This window comes from Octopus sinensis, linkage group LG1, assembly GCF_006345805.1.
Source record: "Octopus sinensis linkage group LG1, ASM634580v1, whole genome shotgun sequence".
NCBI lineage: Eukaryota > Metazoa > Mollusca > Cephalopoda > Octopoda > Octopodidae > Octopus > Octopus sinensis.
Window position 1 is genome coordinate 14,917,626 of NC_042997.1, and position 20,213 is coordinate 14,937,838.

General features: G+C 36.4%; 1 protein-coding gene across 1 annotated transcript in view; it reads left to right on the plus strand.

Moving 5' to 3' along the window:
• The window catches only part of LOC115218004 (F-box only protein 31-A-like), a 41,023-nt gene extending 21,225 nt beyond the window's left edge, over positions 1–19,798 (plus strand). Inside the window, exons 3-9 of the mRNA XM_029787752.2 lie at positions 2,354–2,430; positions 4,806–4,982; positions 6,946–7,017; positions 8,407–8,510; positions 16,634–16,793; positions 18,099–18,313; positions 19,549–19,798. Of these exons, the coding sequence (XP_029643612.1) occupies positions 2,354–2,430; positions 4,806–4,982; positions 6,946–7,017; positions 8,407–8,510; positions 16,634–16,793; positions 18,099–18,313; positions 19,549–19,705 (962 nt within the window). The 3' untranslated portion in view covers positions 19,706–19,798. The remainder of the gene's footprint in view (positions 1–2,353; positions 2,431–4,805; positions 4,983–6,945; positions 7,018–8,406; positions 8,511–16,633; positions 16,794–18,098; positions 18,314–19,548) is intronic.
• Positions 19,799–20,213: the final 415 nt, after the last annotated feature.

The window sequence follows — 20,213 nt, forward strand, 5'->3', positions numbered from 1 at the left end:
ATCATTTAGCATTGTATTCTCTGCACATATGTCCTAAATATTTTTGAAGCTCTTGGAATCATCATTATTATTATTATTATTGGTTGCTGATGCACAGACATGTGCTCAGGCTATGGCATCTCAAGTGTTTCGTGGATGGTGAGCAGGTGTGGTCGCTGTTCATCAGCCTCTCCTTTCCACAGCTTGTCTCTTTAACCGAGCTGCAATCTTGGATAAAGCATAGACCAAGAAAGGGCACTTAACACCTTGAGTGCCGTCAAGCACTCACTGCCCTCCACCAGGCAGGCAATGCAATCAGTAGTAGTTCCACTCTAGCGTTGTATAGAGGGTTAGTGCAGGAAAAGTGCAACAACGTTCTCGGGGAAACTCTAGGTGTCGACAACGACCAGCTAAGCAATATGTTTGGTAGAACTTTCGGGCCTAAGCCCATGGATAACTTCCAAAAGTCCCTCGCCTGGCAGTGTTACCGAGGGGCGCTGCCTGTTCATGATAAACTCTACCAGCACGGAAGTGCCATCAGCCAGGCCTGCCCGAGGTGCACTCAGAGTGATGAAACCATTCTGCACGCACTCATCCAGTGCCCAAGTATTGCTGACTTGTGGGTTTATGTTGAACAGCTGCTGTCACATGTAGGATGGATCTGGCTATCAGCTGAATCCATAGTGGAGATTGCACCGCCTGACCTCCTTTAACCAGGAGGGGAAAGCAATTTTCATTTGTCTGGTGGCTGTAGTGAAAGAGCTGGTATGGTAGACCTGTTTGGAAGGGCTAAAGTCAAACACTTTCCTCTTTGGCTGAGGCCTCATCAACTTTTCCAAGTTCCACTTGTAAAGGAAATTGAGAGTAGAGAGGGAAGTGTTATCTCGTAGCAAATTTGTTGAAAGGTGGGTGAATGTCGGAAGAATGGCCATTATGGACAGAGCAATTCTGAGACTATAACTATAAAAAAAGGTATAAAACGGAGAAAGGGCTCTGGCCCTGTTGACCAGGCACCCGTGGCTTTTATGGGTTTTCCCATGAGTAACCTTCAAAGCACCTCCCCCTATTGGGAGTTTTGTACTTGTTATCTAATGTTGACATGGACTTTTCTTTTTGCAAAACCCTTTGTTTTTATCACCTTGTATTTGTCATTACATGTTTTTGGTTTTATATTAGCCCTTGTGGCGTATAAACTAGAATTTATTATTATTATTATTATTATTATTATTATTATTATTATTTATTATTATTATTATTATTATTATTATTATTATTATTATTATTATTATTATTATTATACTACTACTACTACTACTACTATTACTATTATTATTATTATTATTGTTATTATTATTATTGGTGGTGGTGGTGAGCTAGCAAGATTGTTAATGCGCTGGAAAAAAATGCTTAGTGATTTTTTGTCTGCCTTTACTTTCTGAGTTCAAATGCCGCTAGGGTCAACTTTGCCTTTCATTTTTCTGGGATCGATAAAGTAAGTATCAGTTGAACACTAGTACTTATTTTATTGACCTCTTTGTCTTCTTTCATTATAGCCTCTGTCCGATGACTATACAGAAAGACAAGAGTGAAAGGACATATGACAGACACTTTGCTTTTCAATCAATCCTTCATGAACTTCTTCAAATACCACTGAGAGAGGAATGTGAGATAGATAGGAAAGCTGCTGCTCTTCAGTGACATAACCTTGACCACCATCCTTGTAGCAAAATATTAAAAATATTGCTTTTTCATTTTCATGAACAATAGCCATTTCATTGGATGTATGAGGTCAGAGAGGTATCATTGTATTAATAAAAGTGTTACACAGTTATGAATTTTGGTTAAAAAAAATATGGACAAACATTAGAAAATTTTCCTTGTTTAAAAATTGTTCTTTATAATAATAATAATATAATAATGAAATTATTGTATACAGTGCTCAGGTGCACCACAACTTGTCAGAAAGTGCATATAAAGTACATGCAGTAATGTAGAAATGTCTGGAAAGTGAACATGCTTGTGTGTGTATGGAGGGGAGAAAATCAGGTGTAGTGTTGGCGAATCTCAGGAAGCATGGAAGTTTTGAAGGATGCAGTGCTCCGACAACTAACAACTGATGCCAGCAGTTTGTTCTATGCTTCAGCAACTCATAGCGTGAAAAAATGTTTCCGAAAGTCATGGGAGCTGTACTGTTTTCTGACTTTGTAAACTTGCCCAGCAAGATGCGGAAGACTTCTTTAAAATAGATTCTTTCTGTCAAGCTAATTCTCTTCTCGAATCAAACATTAAGCTTTATGTCGTTATTTATCATTTCTTTGTTAGTGTCTGTACTATATATTTTCCATCTTTGAAGATATATATTCTTATCTTCCAGTTCTTCACAAGTTTGGATTTTTAATTGGAATTTGGAGAGCTGTGATGTCTCCTTATGGAAGCCTGATTAAATTTGAGGTAAATGAAAAAAAATATGAGTAACATTTTTACTGGTTAACATTTTATTCTTTAACCCTTTTGTTACCAACCCGGCTAAAACCGGCTCTGGCTCCATAGTGCAAATGTCTTTTTCCATAAGATTTGAATTAAAATCTTCTATCAAACCTTAGTCACAATTTATGTTCCTAACACTAGCTTAATGATGACTAAATTATTTTACTAAATTCTTTGTTATATTTAAAATTAATTGAAAGAAACACAGAGCATCTCAACAGAAATACAGTAACAAAAGGGTTAATCACCTCAAATGAAAACATTATTCATTTGTATCAGTTATTTTGCATAAATCCTAAGAGGGCTTTGAGTGAGCAGACTTGTAAGACAGGTCTCCTATAAAAGATATATATTGGTAAACTTTGCTTTAGTATAGAACTATGTTGCTTGGAGAAACTACTGTATAGTCAATCAATATGACATCAGTGATTTTCTAGGCTTTATTTTACATTTAGGTTAAAATTACTATATTAAATCCAAAAAGGTCAAGCTAGTCTAGCTGTAAATTGTTCAAATGGGCCAAAACAACTTAAACGGTTTAAATTATTATTCATCATGATTTTATTTTTGTGATAGTCTGTGAGAACCTAAGAGAGTACTTATTTGTCTTTTCATAAACAGCTCACTAAAAAAGTTTGTGATTTTACACTTAATAAATTAATTGTACCTGTCACACAAATAAAGTGAGAGAATTGCAATAGTTTATTTATCATGTTCAACTTTAGTAAAACTCAGTGAGTCATTCTAAAGAAGAACATACGTTATCCATAACAATATCCATAGATATTCAAAGTAGACTCGTGTGCTCAATATAAATAAAACAGCATCAATTTTGTGAATATATTTATTAGAGGCAAATCATAATTCAGGCTTAAGAAAGGTGCAAATACATTCAATGACGATGAGATAACAAGGAAACCTCCACATGGTTGTTTGACTTGTTAGAAATAGCAACCAGATATTCCTTAAATTTACACTCAACTGTCTTAAAAAAGAAGGGCACCTTGAATAATGTAGTTTTAGATATACTAGAGCTGAAGAGAGACAGTCATTGTTGGAATTTGGCATATCAGTTCCTGTCAAACCATCTAACCCATGCCAGTACGGAAAGTGAACGTTAAATGATAATGATGCCATCCACATAAAATACAATAACTGAATGAATAATGACATATTTAATTCAATACACACCTCACTATATGAGTAATTCAAATTTTAATTATAATTTCAGAGTTGTCACCCCTTCTACTGTAATCAGATTAGTCATTGAACTTCTGCTATTCTTTCCTTGCTGCAAAAGTAATTTTTATTATTTGCAAACTTATACTCTCTGCATTAATTATATTAGCACTCACTCAACTATTGTGTTTCATACAGATGGTGTCCCTTGGTAATTTCTTTTAGCTATTAAGTTGAGTTGTCACACGAACTCATATATATTTCTAATATATCTCTGTAGCTACACTTCATCTGGTATGCACTTTAAAAGACTATGCTTCACTAAGGAAGCTTAATAAGACTGAAACATACCCTGAGTTACCACCATGATCAGATTTAAATTAATATTAGTCCTCAAGCTAATGTTTCTAGCTTCTCATGTGCATGTGTAATTCAAACTTTAATAAATCAAAATTTCAGAGTTGTCACTCCTTGTGTTGACCAAATTTGATTATGATCCATCATGAAGCCTATTTTGGGTCTCCTCAAGATGTTTTTGCATAATTTTGTATATATATATATAAATTAAAGGAAGAGGAAAACAAAACCAAGGCAGGACAAGCTTACCAAATCATTTAAATTATTTTAATGATGAATCAAATTAAGCAAAAGTAAATTATTTACTTTTACTTACTTTGATTCACCATTAAAATAATTTTAATGATCTGATAAGCTTGTCCTTCCTTTGTTTTATTTTCCTCTTCCTTTAATATGTACCCACTGACTTGGAAGTTGGCTACAGATCCCCAACTCCAGCCCCTGTTGTCAACTTGTATCCTAGTAGCTTATCAACTGGAGCACTCAGAGAGCATGCCTATTAGTTTAGATCACCAGTGACCTAAACCCTTCTTATTTTGTATATGTATATAGCGGTTCGGCAAAAGAGACCGATAGAATAAGTACTGGGCTTACAAAGAATAAGTCCCGGGGTCGATTTGCTCGACTAAAGGTGGTGCTTCAGCATGGCCACAGTCAAAATGACTGAAACAAGTAAAAGAGTATATATATATATATTATATATATATATATATATATATATCTGTGTTTATGTATATACTTGCTCACTACATTTGTTAATAATCACTCAACCTTACTCAGCTTGTTATCTCATATTATTTTAGCCTAAAGATGGTAAGGTTCTTGGACTAGAACTCTCAGCACCCTGTCCACCAAATATCAATTCACCATTACGCAGAAAATTACTTTTTTCAATTGAAGTAGAAGACTCTGAAGTGAAGACCCTGTGCCATATGGGACCAAACAATATTCCTCATCAGTGCAACATATTTGCTGTTGAAGTGAGTACTCATCAAAGAATAAATGATTATTACAACAGATGTTCATCATCATTATCATCCCAATTTTATATCATTTTCCTTTCCACGCTTGCGTGCATCTCATCCTCTTCTGTCACGGTTATTTGTCATCTGGTATACACACACACAGCAACAGAAAATTATCAAAATGTATTGCTAAGTATGACTTTAAATGCCACCAGCATGAGGGCCAGTCAGGTGATACTGGCATTGACCATACTTGAATGGTACTTTTTACATGCCAATATATGCACACACACACACACACGCACGCACACAGACACACACACACAGATATATATATATAAATTTAATAAGGGTAGAAATTGATATTAATCAATTAAAACCAGTGGCCTAGCATATTAAAAAAATCCAAAGATTAAAATATTTTTACATACAAAATTTAAAGGACTGACCACTAAAAGTGGACGGTCAACATGCTAGATATAGATGTTAAAATAGCTATTTTCCACGAAGAAAATAGCGATTTTGACGTCTACATCTAGCATGTTGACCGTCCACTTTTAGTGGTCAGTCCTTTAAATTTTGTATGTATATATATATATATATATATATATATACATAAACACACACATATATTAATGTACAATAATCTAGCAGTTTAACCTTTTAACATTTAAACGAGCCATATCCAGCCCAAATGGTCTACCTGTTTTATATTCAAACTGGCCAGATCCAGTCTTTCCAACCTACCCTACAATGTCATTCTAAAATTAAATGATTACATCTTCAAACTCTTGAAGCTACAAGATAATATGATTAATTTTTTAAAATATGTATACATAAACATTACATTTGATAAATAAATCTGAATGCTAAAGGGTTAAAATCTCCACTTACCATTATAGAAAATATGAAATTACTTCGTATACAAAAAATACAAACTGGGACAAGAATGCAAAACATTTAGAAGACGATACAAAAAACACGGACGGGACATTCGAAGCCTTCAATCTTCAGTCAAGAACCGGATCATCCTCGCAATTTCAGCTGATTAATCTTGAGATTGCTCTGATCTGGCCAGCCCCAAAGGAAAATCTAAGCCAAGCACAATGTAAGTATATATATATATATATATATATATATAGGCATGGCTATGTGATAGAAAGTTTGTTTCCCAGTCACATGGCACCTTGGGCAAGTGCCTTCTACTATAACCTCAGTCTGACCAAAGTCTTGTAAGTGGATTTGGCTGAGACAAAGAGAAAGAAGGCGGTAAGCTGGCAAAAGCGTTAGCACGCTGGGTGAAATGCTTAGTGGTATTTCGTCTGCCGCTACATTCTGAGTTCAAATTCCACCGAGGTCGACTTTACCTTTCATCCTTTTGGGGTCGATCAAATAAGTACCAGTTACACACTGGGGTCAATATAATCAACTTAATCCGTTTGTCTGTCCTTATTTGTCCCCTCTGTGTGTAGCCCCTTGTGGGCAGTAAAGAAATAAGAAAGCAAAAGAAGCTTATTTTTTGCATGTTTGTGTGTACGTGTATGCACACTTGTTTGTCTCCCACCTCTGCTTGACGACTGGTGTTCATGTGTTTACATCCCCATAACTTAGCAATTCGATAAAAGGGAGTGATAGAATAAGTACCAGGCTTATAAAAATAATAGGTAAGAACTGGGGCTGATTCAATACAAAATAAAATCATCAGTAATTATACTGCATTCTTATTACTAAATGGCAGAGACTGTAGTGCTAGACTAAAGATAATAAATTTAGTTTCATTTCTTAATTCGTATCTCATCAGTATTAACTCCACCTTTTACCCCTTGTGTGGCAATGAGACAAAACACCTATCATCTTCTAGTATAATTCAGTTTACTGTATTTTCCCTCCTTTGTAAAAATGTGCTTATTAACTGAAAACAAAATCTATTCGCTAAGGCTTGCATTTCTTTGAAAATATAATTTTATGTTTATTTCAGGGAGATAAGTCTCTGGTGAAATTTGAATGCTGTGTGGAAGCAGCTCACCGTAATCCTGGTGGCATGAGACGGGTAAATCATCTTTCTTACTATTGTCTTTACTTTGGCATAACATGGCTTGACAAATGGTATACATTGTTAAAAACATTGTTTTCCTGGTCTTGTATTAATTCTATATATATAAAAGAAAGGTTGTGTGTCTGTCTACTCCGATTTAGATTCCTAACTACTCCCACATTTTGCGGTGCAGTTTAACCAAAACCGGGTATCTTATAGTCGTGATTCATATCAAGCCCTTCTGGGTATTAGCGCGCGTCTATGATGAGTCTACGATTTAAAAAATAATTTACCATCATTTTTTCCATTTTAATGCATATTTTTTTAATATAAGGGAAGTAACTCTGTAAAAATGTCTACGATGAGTCAACGATTTAAAAAAAAATTTACCATAATTCTTTTTTCCATTTTTAATGCATTTTTTGCTATCTTTTGGCTATAACTCTCTAAAAATGCTTTATAGTTATTTCCCTTACAAACCCAAGCAACGCCGGGCGATACTGCTAGTTCTATATAAAAGACAGCGACAACATAACCAAAGAGCTCATTCTTTTTAAAATAAGTATTGATGCTAGTATTCAATATGTGCATGAATGCATTTTCTTTGCTTTCTTTGACCAGTCTCTTTGGAGGCATGGGTTCAAATCCCACAGCTGCCAATTAATTTTAATAGCAATACCCCAGCATGGCCACAGCCTCTGACTGATATCAATAAAAGGATATATTTCCTTGCAGGATATTCCTTTAACCCTCTAGTGTTTACACCGGCTATATCCGGCCCGAATATTTTACTCATTTTATGCTCAAACTGACCAGAACCAGCATCTCACACCTACCCTGCAATGTCATTCTAAAAATAAACAATTACATCTTTCAAATCTTGAAGCTACAAGATAATACCAGATTAATTTTTTAAAAATGTAAATGAATAAGAATTACTTATGACATGTGAGGGCGCGTGGCTTAGTGGTTAGGGCATTCGGCTCATGATCGTAAGGTTGTGAGTTCGATTCCCGGCGACGCGTTGTGTCCTTGAGCAAGACACTTTATTTCACGTTGCTCCAGTCCACTCAGCTGGCAAAAATGAGTTGTACTTGTATTTCAAAGGGTCAGCCTTGTCACTCTCTGTTTCACGCTGATTATCCCCGAGAACTACGTTAAGGGTACACGTGTCTGTGGAATGCTCAGCCATTTGCACGTTAATTTCACGAGCAAGCTGTTCCGTTGATCGTATCAGCTGGGACCCTCGTCGTCGTAACCGGCGGAGTCTTTTAAACTTATGACATATTAATTTGAACGCTAAAGGGTTAAAGCTAACTTTCTTTTTAAACATTAAGTATAATTAGATTCTCTAAAATTAAGATTGAAGCTCTTTTCTTTTTTGTCTTTTTTTGTCTTTTCAAGGAATTCGAACAATTTCTGATGGATGAAAGCAGTGAAATTACAGAAATAATATTTACTGGTAAAATTGAACTGCTGCAAAAGTTTTGGGTGTTAAAAAGATTTGAGTAAGAATATTTCGTTTCCTTTTTACATTGAGAAAAAACTGTTTCCATTTAGGCAGCATTAGTTTAAATATATATATATATATATATATATATATATATATTCTTTTACTTGTTTCAGTCATTTGACTGCGGCCATGCTGGAGCACCGCCTTTAATCGAGCAACTCGACCCCGGGACTTATTCTTTTGTAAGCCCAGTACTTATTCTATCGGTCTCTTTTGCCGAACCGCTAAGTAACGGGGACGTAAACACACCAGCATCGGTTGTCAAGCAATGCTAGGGGTGACAAACACAGACACACAAACATACACGCACGCACACACACACATATATATATATACATATATACGACGGGCTTCTTTCAGTTTCCGTCTACCAAATCCACTCACAAGGCATTGGTCGGCCCGGGGCTATAGCAGAAGACACTTGCCCAAGGTGCCACGCAGTGGGACTGAACCCGGAACCATGTGGTTGGTAAGCAAGCTACTTACCACACAGCCACTCCTGCGCCTATATATATATATATATATATATATCATCATCATCATCATCATCGTTTAACGTCCGCTTTCCATGCTAGCATGGGTTGGACGGTTCAACTGGGGTCTGGCAAGCCCGAAGGCTGCACCAGGCCAGTCAGATCTGGCAGTGTTTCTACAGCTGGATGCCCTTCCTAACGCCAACCACTCCGAGAGTGTAGTGGGTGATTTTATGTGCCACCGACACAGGTGCCAGACGGCCACGCTTGGATGGTGTTTTTTATGTGCCACCGACACAGGTGCCAGACGTGGCTGGCAGACGGCCACGCGCGGATGGTGTTTTCTTATGTGCCACCGACACAGGTGCCAGACGAGGCTGGCGAACGGCCATATATATATATATATGTAGTAATACTGTTTTTTATTTATTGATTAAGTTGGCAGAATCATTAGCATGCCAGAAAAAATGCTTACCAGCATTTCTTCCAACTTTACATTATGTGTTCACATGCCACCAGGATCAACTTTACCTTTCTTCCTTTCAGGTCAATAAATTAAATACCTGTTTGAGCACTGGAGTCAATGTAATCAATTTACCCCACCCCTTGAAATTGCTGGCATTGTGTCGAAATTTGAGACCAATGTTACATAAAAACTCAACTATCTGAATGTCTGTATGTGTGAGTATACAATTACATATTGTATATTGTGGATTTGGTGGATGGAAACCGAAAGAAGTCTGTTGTATATACCTATATGTGCATGTGTGTGTGTCTTTGTCCCTCACCACTGCGTGACAATTGGTATTGGTGTGTTTATGTCCCCATAACTTAGTGGTTCGACAAAAGAGACTGATACAATAAGTACTAGGCATTAAAAAAAGATTAAGTCCTGGGGTTGATTTGTTTGACTATAAAAACCCTTCAAGGCAGGACTCCAGCATGGCCATAGTCAAATGAGTGAAACAAGAAGAAGAAAAAGATAAAAAGATATATATCTAACTAGCAGTATCGCCCGGCGTTGCTCGGGTTTGTAAGGGAAATAACTATATAAGCAGTTTTAGAGAGTTATAGCCAAAAAATAGCAAAAAAATGCATTAAAAATGGAAAAAAAATGATGGTAAATTTTTTTTTAAATCGTTGACTCATCATAGACATTTTTATAGAGTTACTTCCCTTATATAATAGCGAAAAAATGCATTAAAATGGAAAAAAATGATGGTAAATTATTTTTTAAATCGTAGACTCATCGTAGACGTGCGCTAATACCCAGAAGGGCTCGATATGAATCACGACTATAAGATACCCGGTTTTGGTTAAACTGCACCGCAAAATGTGGGAGTAGTTAGGAATCTAAATCATAGGAGACAGACACACAACCTTACTTTTATATATAAAGATAACAGTTTGACTCAGCTCCACATGACTTACAAACTCATGTCCTACACACCCAGTCATGTGGGTGGGTGTATATATATATATATATATATACTCACACAAGTGGGCAAACAAAAGTCAGTGGGACTCCATATAGTTGGTGGGAGTTACATATATTCAAAATTCTTAATAATAGTTTAACTCAGTTCACTTTTGTGGGTGTGTAGGACATGAGTTTGTAAGTCATGTGGAGCTGAGTCAAACTGTTATTAGATATATATCTTTTTATCTTTTTCTTCTTCTTGTTTCACTCATTTGACTATGGCCATGCTGGAGTCCTGCCTTGAAGGGTTTTTATAGTCAAACAAATCAACCCCAGGACTTATTCTTTTTTTAATGCCAAGCGCAATGTAAGTATATATATATATATATATATATACTTACATTGCGCTTGGGTTAGATTTTCCTTTGGGGCTGGCCAGATCAGAGCAATCTCAAGATTAATCAGCTGAAATTGCGAGGATGATCCGGTTCTTGACTGAAGATTGAAGGCTTCGAATGTCCCGTCCGAGTATCGTCTTCTAAATGTTTTGCGTTCTTGTCCCAGTTTGTATTTTTTTACATATATATATATATATATATATATATTTATATTATATAGAGGGCATTATTACACATAAATGCCACATGCTAGGAGGGACTTTCAAAGTCATTACTACCAAAAATAAACGAATCGTACTGAATGCAGCTCTCGAAGCAAGACATTTAAAAACAGAATTTAGTATATTTATATATATATATATATATATATATATATATATATATATATATATATATATATATATATATAGGTTGGTTGAATTAGAAGTTAAAATAACCGTCTAAGGGATAGAAGTATTCATTGCATTACTGGTATATTACCTATATTTAACCATGGGCATACATATGTAAACATTATTTTCATAAGTTATTGGTACAAATAAGGATAAACATGGGTTTGGAAATTACTGTTTTTAAATCTCTCAATTATTCTGTGCTGATAGAGGGAAATAACCCGGAAACCGCAATACACAGATATTGTTTTGAGCTGAGTTGGGGTGCTAGATTCCCTAGTTTAAAAATATAAGGACACGGATCCTGTGGTATAGCCAGCTGGAGACAATGTCTCCCAGGGCTAAATTACAGCAACATTCATCCTCAACCAGAACTGCCATGTTATGTTGACAAACAATTTTTAAACATGGGTTTATCAAGAATCAAAATTTAAAGAAAACAGAAAATGGAGAAGTACTGAATTAATAAATAATAATTGATGTAACTCAATTGTTGTTAATCAGTACTTCTCCATTTTCTGTTTTCTTTATATATATATATATGTAGGGGGGGGGGAGAATTCATGAAAAAAACAAAAGACGAAGACAGGTGGTCTAGAAAACAAACAGATATATTAGTATAACGCTCGGGAATTGAAAAAGTCTTTAACGTTTCGAACCTATGCTCTTCCACAGAAAGAAACAAGGAGAAAAATAAGGACAGAAAAAAAATGTGTGTATATATGTATATATATATATATATATATATAACGTTGGCGTTAGGAAGGGCATCCAGCTGTAGAAACACTGCCAGATCAGACTGGAGCCTGGTGCAGCCCTGGCTTCCCAGACTCCGGTCGAACCATCCAACCCGTGCTAGCGCGGAAAACAGATGTTAAACGATGATGATGATGATGATGATGATATATATATACATGTATATCATAATGAAAGGCTTGTAAAATATCTACACATATTTTACATGATGCAAACATTATCAGATATAGAATTAAATATGATTATATTTTTAAAAATCAGTAGTTTACTCAAGTTTTTTCTTGATAGCTTGCTGATGGCTAACTGTTCATGACTGTAACTGCTATGGAAGAACTAGTAATATTTACTATATTACAATAAGGCAACCAGCTGATAGAATCATTGGCACTCCGGTCAAAATACTTTGCAGCATTTTGTCCAAATTTATGTTCTGAGTTCAAATTCTCGCAAGGTTGACATTGCCTTTTATTTGTCAGAATCAATAAAATAAGTACCGGTTGAGCATTGGAGTCAATGTAATCAATCTAAGCCCTCTGCTGAACTTGTTGGTCTTGTGCCAAAATTTGAAATCAATATATAATGAATATATAGTCTTTATCTTTTACTAGTTTCAGTCATTAGATTGTAGCCATGCTGGGGCACTGCCTTGAAGAATTTTTTTTTAATCGAATGAATCAACTCCAGTACTTTTTTTTTCTAAGTCTGGTACTTATGCTATCGGTCTCTTTTGCCAAACTGCTAAATTCCTGAGATGTAAACACACCAGTACCAATCATCAAGTGGTAGGAGACAAATGCAGACACCAAACACACACACACACTTTGATATATATACAATAGGCTTCTAAATACACTCACAAGGCTTTGGTCAGCCTAAAGTGCCATGCAGTGGGAGTGAACCTAGAACCATGTGGTTGGGAAGCAAATTTCTTACCACACAGCCATACCTACACCTTTATTATATTACAAAGGCAATAGAAAGTTCTGGTTCTGTAGTGGAGTGAGCAGATAGTGATTGTTGACTGTATTTCAGAATTCAAGTGTAACCAACAGAGAATATTGATATTATTCAACCATCTCATTCTTGGTCTAAATTTATTAAATTTTGCTTTTTGTTCAGTTTATCTTCTGATAGATACATTTAGAACCTACTGGACACACAATATATATAATTTATAGATAGATATATATTTACTCTTTTACTTGTTTCAGTCATTTAACTGCGGCCATGCTGGAGCACCGCCTTTAGTCGAGCAAATCGACCCCGGGACTTATTCTTTGTAAGCCCAGTACTTATTCTATCGGTCTCTTTTGCCGAACCGCTAAGTGACGGGGACATAAACACACCAACATCGGTTGTCAAGCAATGCTAGGGGGACAAACACACACACACAAACACACACACATACATATATATATACATATATACGACAGGCTTCTTTCAGTTTCCGTCTACCAAATCCACTCACAAGGCATTGGTCGGCCCGGGGCTATAGCAGAAGACACTTGCCCAAGATGCCACGCAGTGGGACTGAACCCGGAACCATGTGGTTGGTTAGCAAGCTACTTACCATATAGCCACTCCTGATATATATATATATGAAAAAATAAGTCAAAATAGAAAATGCTAAAATAATTTTATAAAGAACATTTCAATGAGGTTGAGACAAGCGTCTCAACCTCACTGAAATGTTCTTTATAAAATTATTTTAGCATTTTCTATTTTGACTTATTTCTTCATATATATCAACTTGTGTGTTCCTTTTCATCCATATATATATATATATATATATATATATATATATATATGTGAACCGACTCTAAAACCATCTTAAGTTTTCATATAGCAACATGGAGAAAAGACAAAGAGACAAGATGAAACTAGTAAAAAATTACTGGATAGTTCTAGATCTCGGATTTCTGACTTTGCATTTAGAAATGTTTTGCCTCGTCAGTAGAATACACTCAGAAAGAAACATAAATACATATATATATAAATACAATATACGAATACTTACATATACGAATGTATACATACATATATATGCACGTATGCATCAAGGCTAGTTCAAAATGCCCGCTAATTCCATGTGCTATATGGTTAAATATAGCACATATATATATTTAACTATATATATATATAGGGAGAGTTTACGATAAAAACAAAAGACAAAGACAGGTGGTGTACAAAACAAACAGATGTATTAGTATAACGCTCAGGAATAGAAAAAGTCTTTTATGTTTCAAGCCTATGCTCTTCTACAGAAAGGGACACAGAAAAAAACAAGGAGAGAAAAAAAATGTGTGTTGTTGTTTGTTCCTTCTCGAGCCATGCCTGGTTCATAAGGGCTGGTTTCCTGGTTTCCTTGGCATATAGGTTCCCCACCTGGACGGGATGCTGGTTCGTCGCAGGTGAGCTGCTAGATGCAGGAGGAAAGAGTGAGAAAAAGCTGTTGTGAAAGAGTCAGCAGAAGTTCGCCATTACCTTCTACGGGAGCCGCGTGGGGCTTAGGTGTTTTGCTCATAAACACACACACATCGCCCGGTCTGAGGTTCAAACCCCCAATCCCTCGACCGTGAGTATGCCGCTCTAACCACTAGGCCATGTGCCTCCACACACACACACATACATACGTATATATATATATGATGCATCAAATACTACAAAAATGTACATGTAAGACAGACAACAGGACCTTAATTCTTTATCAGTTATCAACCAAAAATACTAATGCCTAATTTCATGCCTTTAACAATAAGATTAGGAACTTCATATATCAGCAGCATCCTTGAGATTTGCAAAGACTTAGGGCTCGAGCGAATAAAATAATACAGGGAGGACGTACAAAAGTAAACGACAGTAATTTGAAACGATAGACGAAGACATTAAATGAATAAAGCCTTAGGGGCCAAACACGATAAAAATAGATTAACACCTGGAAGAAATCCTCAAATGGAGAGGCACAAGCACCTACACGCACATATACACACACGGCAGTAACTTCCACCTACCGAATTCAATCACAAAGCTCCGGTCGGCTCGGGGCTATAGTGGAAGACACCTACCCAAAGTGCCACGCAGTGGGACTGAACCCAAAACCATGTAGCTAGGAAGCAAGCTCCCTAACCACACAGCCATGCCCGAAAGAACAGGATTGAGAAGAGAGGAGAAAAAAAGCTGACCAGCATGTTAAGTGTCCAGTGGCGAAAAGGCAGAAAATAGAAAATCAATCACCGGTCACATGTGGGTAGCAGATAGAAGGGAATGAGGGAGAGAGAGAGAGTGGCAGAGAGAGAAAGAACAGAGGAAACACTCCTACTGAAAATTCTCAACCACTGACTGAAACTTACTGTGTGTTCCAGAGACACTCTCTACCTTGCCAGCTGGCCAGTAGATAAAATGTCTGAGGTTCCCATGTTTGCACAGATCTGTTCTCAATGACTGCCTTTGCAAAAAGAGACAATGGTCAAATCACCTATTTTATCACCTGACGTCATTTTGCATCTTACTTCTAGCACATCTCCCACTAAATGAGCAAAACGCCCCATGTCCAATGGACGGTGCTGAGTTGTCAAACATTTAAACCAAATTTTCTTAAAACAACTTGTCCGACCAGCCCACCTGGTGGCATTATTTCAAGCCAGCCGGCGTTTTTTGCACAAACTGCACATGCATTTTTCTCACGTACGCGTAGTATCAATTGCAACAGCAGATGTACATGCGTGTACAAATGCACGTTCCCACGGCTTTATCGATCACATTCTCACTTGGAATCGATTTTTGTAATTTTTTCAAGACTTATACACGCCCTGATACCGTTGGTATCTACATATCAAATTTGAATGCAATTGGATGGCGGATGCCGGAGATCCTAGAAGACACACACACAGACAGACAGTATGGATTTTGTATAATAGATAATTACACCATGTAGTTATATTAGCCATTTTAACCCTTTAGCATTTAAACTGGCCATATCCAGCCAAAATATTTTAGCTGCTTTAAGTTCAAACCAGCCTGATCTGGCTTCTCACACAAACCCTACAATGTCATTTTAAATGTAAACAATCACATTGTTTCGAATCTTGAAGCTACAAGATAAAGCAAGATTAATTCAAAACAATGTGAATAAATAAGCATAACATTTAATAAAGTAATCTGAATGCTAATGGGTTAAACATATGCATTTAATTAAGTTAATTTTGTTCTGTCACTTTTAATTGTGTAGCACCATCCGTTTGTGGCCGTTGCCAGCCTCGCCTGGCCCCCGTGCCGGTGGCATGTAAAAGCACCATCCGTTCGTGGCCGTTTTCCAGCTCCGTTTGGCACCTGTGCGGGTGGCACGTAAAAAGCACCCACTACACTCACGGAGCAGCCGTCTGGCTTCACAGACACCAGTTGAACCGTCCAACCCATGCTAGCATGGAAAGCGGACGTTAAATGATGATGATGATGTTACATAAAATCTTTCAAGACCAGTTGCGGATATATTTTACTTCATTTTCTAAATATTCTTCCCAGACTTATTATATTTTATTCTTCACACACTCTCTCTCTCTCTCACCCTCTCTCACTCTCTCTCACACACACATACACACACTCATGTCATCTTTCCATTTGTAGTGACATTGTATAGCCAATTATAAAAATAACTGTTCAAACTTTATTTTAAATTTTAGATCTGGCTTTGATATGGTTAGGATCCATATTCCAACAGCGTCTCCACTCACCATTCTTGATGCTGGTATGTACAAAGGGGATTATAATATGTTTGGTTATGAACTGGTTCTAGTTTCATTTTCTGAAGACGGTGATACTATTCTAGCTTCAAAAGTCACAGTAAGAAATACCAACTGTTTTTTCTTTTCTTTATTATTCTGTATTAAAATATTCCTTATTTAAGAAGTTCAAATACACTTCATTAGCTAAAACTAGGCAAAGTCTATGTGGTTGCTCAATCTGCAAGAGATAGCAGCCAAATCACTCAACTCACACCCTAACATCTTTGTTGATGATGACTTACATACACACATAGATATCTTCTTTCAGTTTCTGTTTGCCAAATCCATTCTCAAAGCCTGGAACTATAGTAGAAAATGCTTTCCCAAGATGTCACTGCCTGGCACCTTGGGAAAGAGTTTTCTGTTATCCATCTGCATTACTATTACTACTATTATTATTATTGAGAGAGCAGCTCATGTCATTAAAGTGACACTGGAGTACAAGTATACAAAGCTCAATATACCCATCATGACTACCCGTCTAATAAGGGTATACCAGGCACATGTATTACAACCACATGTGCATGACATGGTGAAATTATATCAAGATAAACAGCACATGACCTTGCAGGAGGGGCCCACTTAGAATTTTCTTCAGGTCGAGTAGCCCATTCCACTCAAAAGTTCCCTGAATAAGGTTCATTTAAAGATGATGAAGGAAACACCCATGTTTCCAGAGGTGAATTATCCAAACCCCAAAAAATTCCTCTCAACACATAGCTATGATGCTCCTCCACTACTTCTGCTTATGATCAGAGATGCACATATTATCAGCCACTAAGGGACATGTTCAAATGGTCACGGTCAAGCAACTGACAAGCAAATATGTGGTATTAAGCAGAATATTTGCTGCAGCCCATCTTTTACACCAAGACAAAACATGTACATGATAACACTTCCAGTCAGTTAAGATGAGAAGCCTTGAGAGCCAGTGTCTGGTATTTTGTGAATTGTATCACAAGTTTAGTGACTTATAAACTTATGTGAGTGTTCCCTGCATTTTGTGCTTCCCACCTACTTTAATTTGTTAACTTAAGCTTTAAGGAAGTGAGTCAGGCTCATTACTCTTATTGGAAAAGAAGTTAGTTTGATTCTGTTCCAAATGTCATAATTTTGTTTACTAAGAAAACAAGAATATATATGAAAGCTACTTAAGCTAGTATATAGAATAAGACAAAAAAAAGGAAACTCATCCAAAGCTTAACTGCCAAGTTTGGTGTTGATTGATACCAGATCTCTTATCCACAATACCTATAAAGATATCAAAGATAATCATCACATTGTTGCAAAAAGAAATTCTACTGAAGAACAGTATTACTAAACAACTTAGTTTATTTATTAATTTTTTTTTCCTTAATTACAGGGTGACCCCCATGTGTCAGGGGGTGAAAAAGCATTTGAGATACATTTGACTGCACCAATACTTCTTCGGGAAGACCAACAGACAACAATGAGTGTTGTTCAACAGCATGAATGGACAGTAGTACAAAGCTATGAGGAATTTCCTGAACAAGCATTTATTATCCCTCAAGATTGTCTATATGAAGGCCCTAATATGCCAACTACCTGCAGTGCCAGGTATGTATTGTGGGTTTTCTTTTTCTTGGATTTGTTTGAGGTCTTTTGTAGGTGGGAAAGGTTATGTTAACATAATTATTAATTGCAAGATAGAGGTATAGGATATTGATTTCTAATATTGCAAAAAGCCACATATCTGAGGAGAGAAGACAATCAGTTAAATTTATCCAGGTATTTGACTAATACTTGAAATCAAGATGTAAGGGCCATAACTAAAATGGATTTTACCCTAATGCTCTATCAGTTCTGAAAATCCACTGCTCTTAGATATATAGAACATCATCATCATCATCGTTTAACGTCCACTTTCCATGCTAGCATGGGTTGGACGATTTGACTGAGGACTGGCGTGCCAGATGGCTGCACCCGGCTCCAATCTGATCTGGCAGCTGGATGCCCTTCCTAACGCCTACCACTCCGAGAGTGTAGTAGGTGTTTTTACATGCCACCAGCACGAGGGCCAGTCAGTACTGGCAACAGCCATACTCAAATGGTGTTTTTTACATGCCACCTGCACAAATGGAGTTTTTTATCACTCAAAAGGGTGTTTTTAATTAACAACAAATATTATAAGCTGGATAGTTAGTGTTATCAGAGAAGTGTAAAGCAAAAAAAAGTCCCTTACCTTGATTTGGCAAATGATTCCAAAAATGGAACTTCTCAACCACTGACTGGAACTTGCTGTGTGACCCAGAAACACTCTCTACCAGCTGGCTAGTAGGTAGAATGCCTGAGGTTCCCATGTTTGCATACATCTGTTCTCAGTGACTGCATTTGCAAAAAAGTGGATGGTCAAATTGCTTGCTTCATCATTTGACATCACTTTGCCTCTTACTTCAAGAACATCTCCCACTATACTATAGCTAGATTAAAAATGATTCAAGGAAATTGTGTAACTGCATCATCCAGATTGGACTAAAAATCCAAAAGAATGGTACAGACCACCATTTTATAATTTAATAGATATCTAGTTTATTATTATATAAAAGCTGTAGATTATATAAACAACATCATACATGGTTTTTCTCAAACCTTCTCATATTGCTGTGCTATTTGACACTATCATATTGTTCATCATTCTTTTCATTTGTTTAACATGTATTACTAACTTGCTAACGTTGTAACCTGTAATTCGTTATTTTCTCTAATAACTTCTAGAATCTTATCTCTTTACATACGTATCCCTTTACATAGTAACAGCTAGACTTATGCCTATTTGTTTGTTTATTTTTCAGATTTCATGGCAAGTTCCAAGTGCTTTCACTAAGTCAAAACACAGCTGATTTATTTGACTGTCACCTCATTGTTTTTAACAGAAAATTGTTTACAATTCTTACTTTTGAAACAAAGCAACTCTATTGTTTTCATCGTGTAGAAGAAACCTCCTTATAACAAAGATCTCAATTTTATTATTTTTTTTTACTGTGATTTTAATACTCCTTTTACATTTTGATTTAAACAAATGAGGTTGGTACACTTAACTGAGATTTTCTTTTTCTTTTTTTTTTTTTTAATAAATTAAAACATCTTTATATTCCTGACGTAGATGTTTTACTGCATCATGTCCCATACTAACCTTCAACATTATACTATCAAGTAAAAGCAAAATTTACTTATATCCATCATACACTCACCTCTCTCGTATCCAAGGCAGCAAATCAGCAGTCGTTAGGATGTTGGATAAAGTGCTTTGCAGTATTTTTTCTGACACCCAATTTTCTGAGTTCTAATCCTGCCTAAATCAACTTTGCCTTTCATCCTTTCTGGGTCAATAAAGTACCAATCCAGAAGAACGGATAGGCAGAACTTTAAGAATGTCAAACCAGGTACCTTGTTATATTTGTTCTGCTTCTTGGCATTCTGAATTCAAATTCCACTAAGACCAACTTAAGTGATAGAC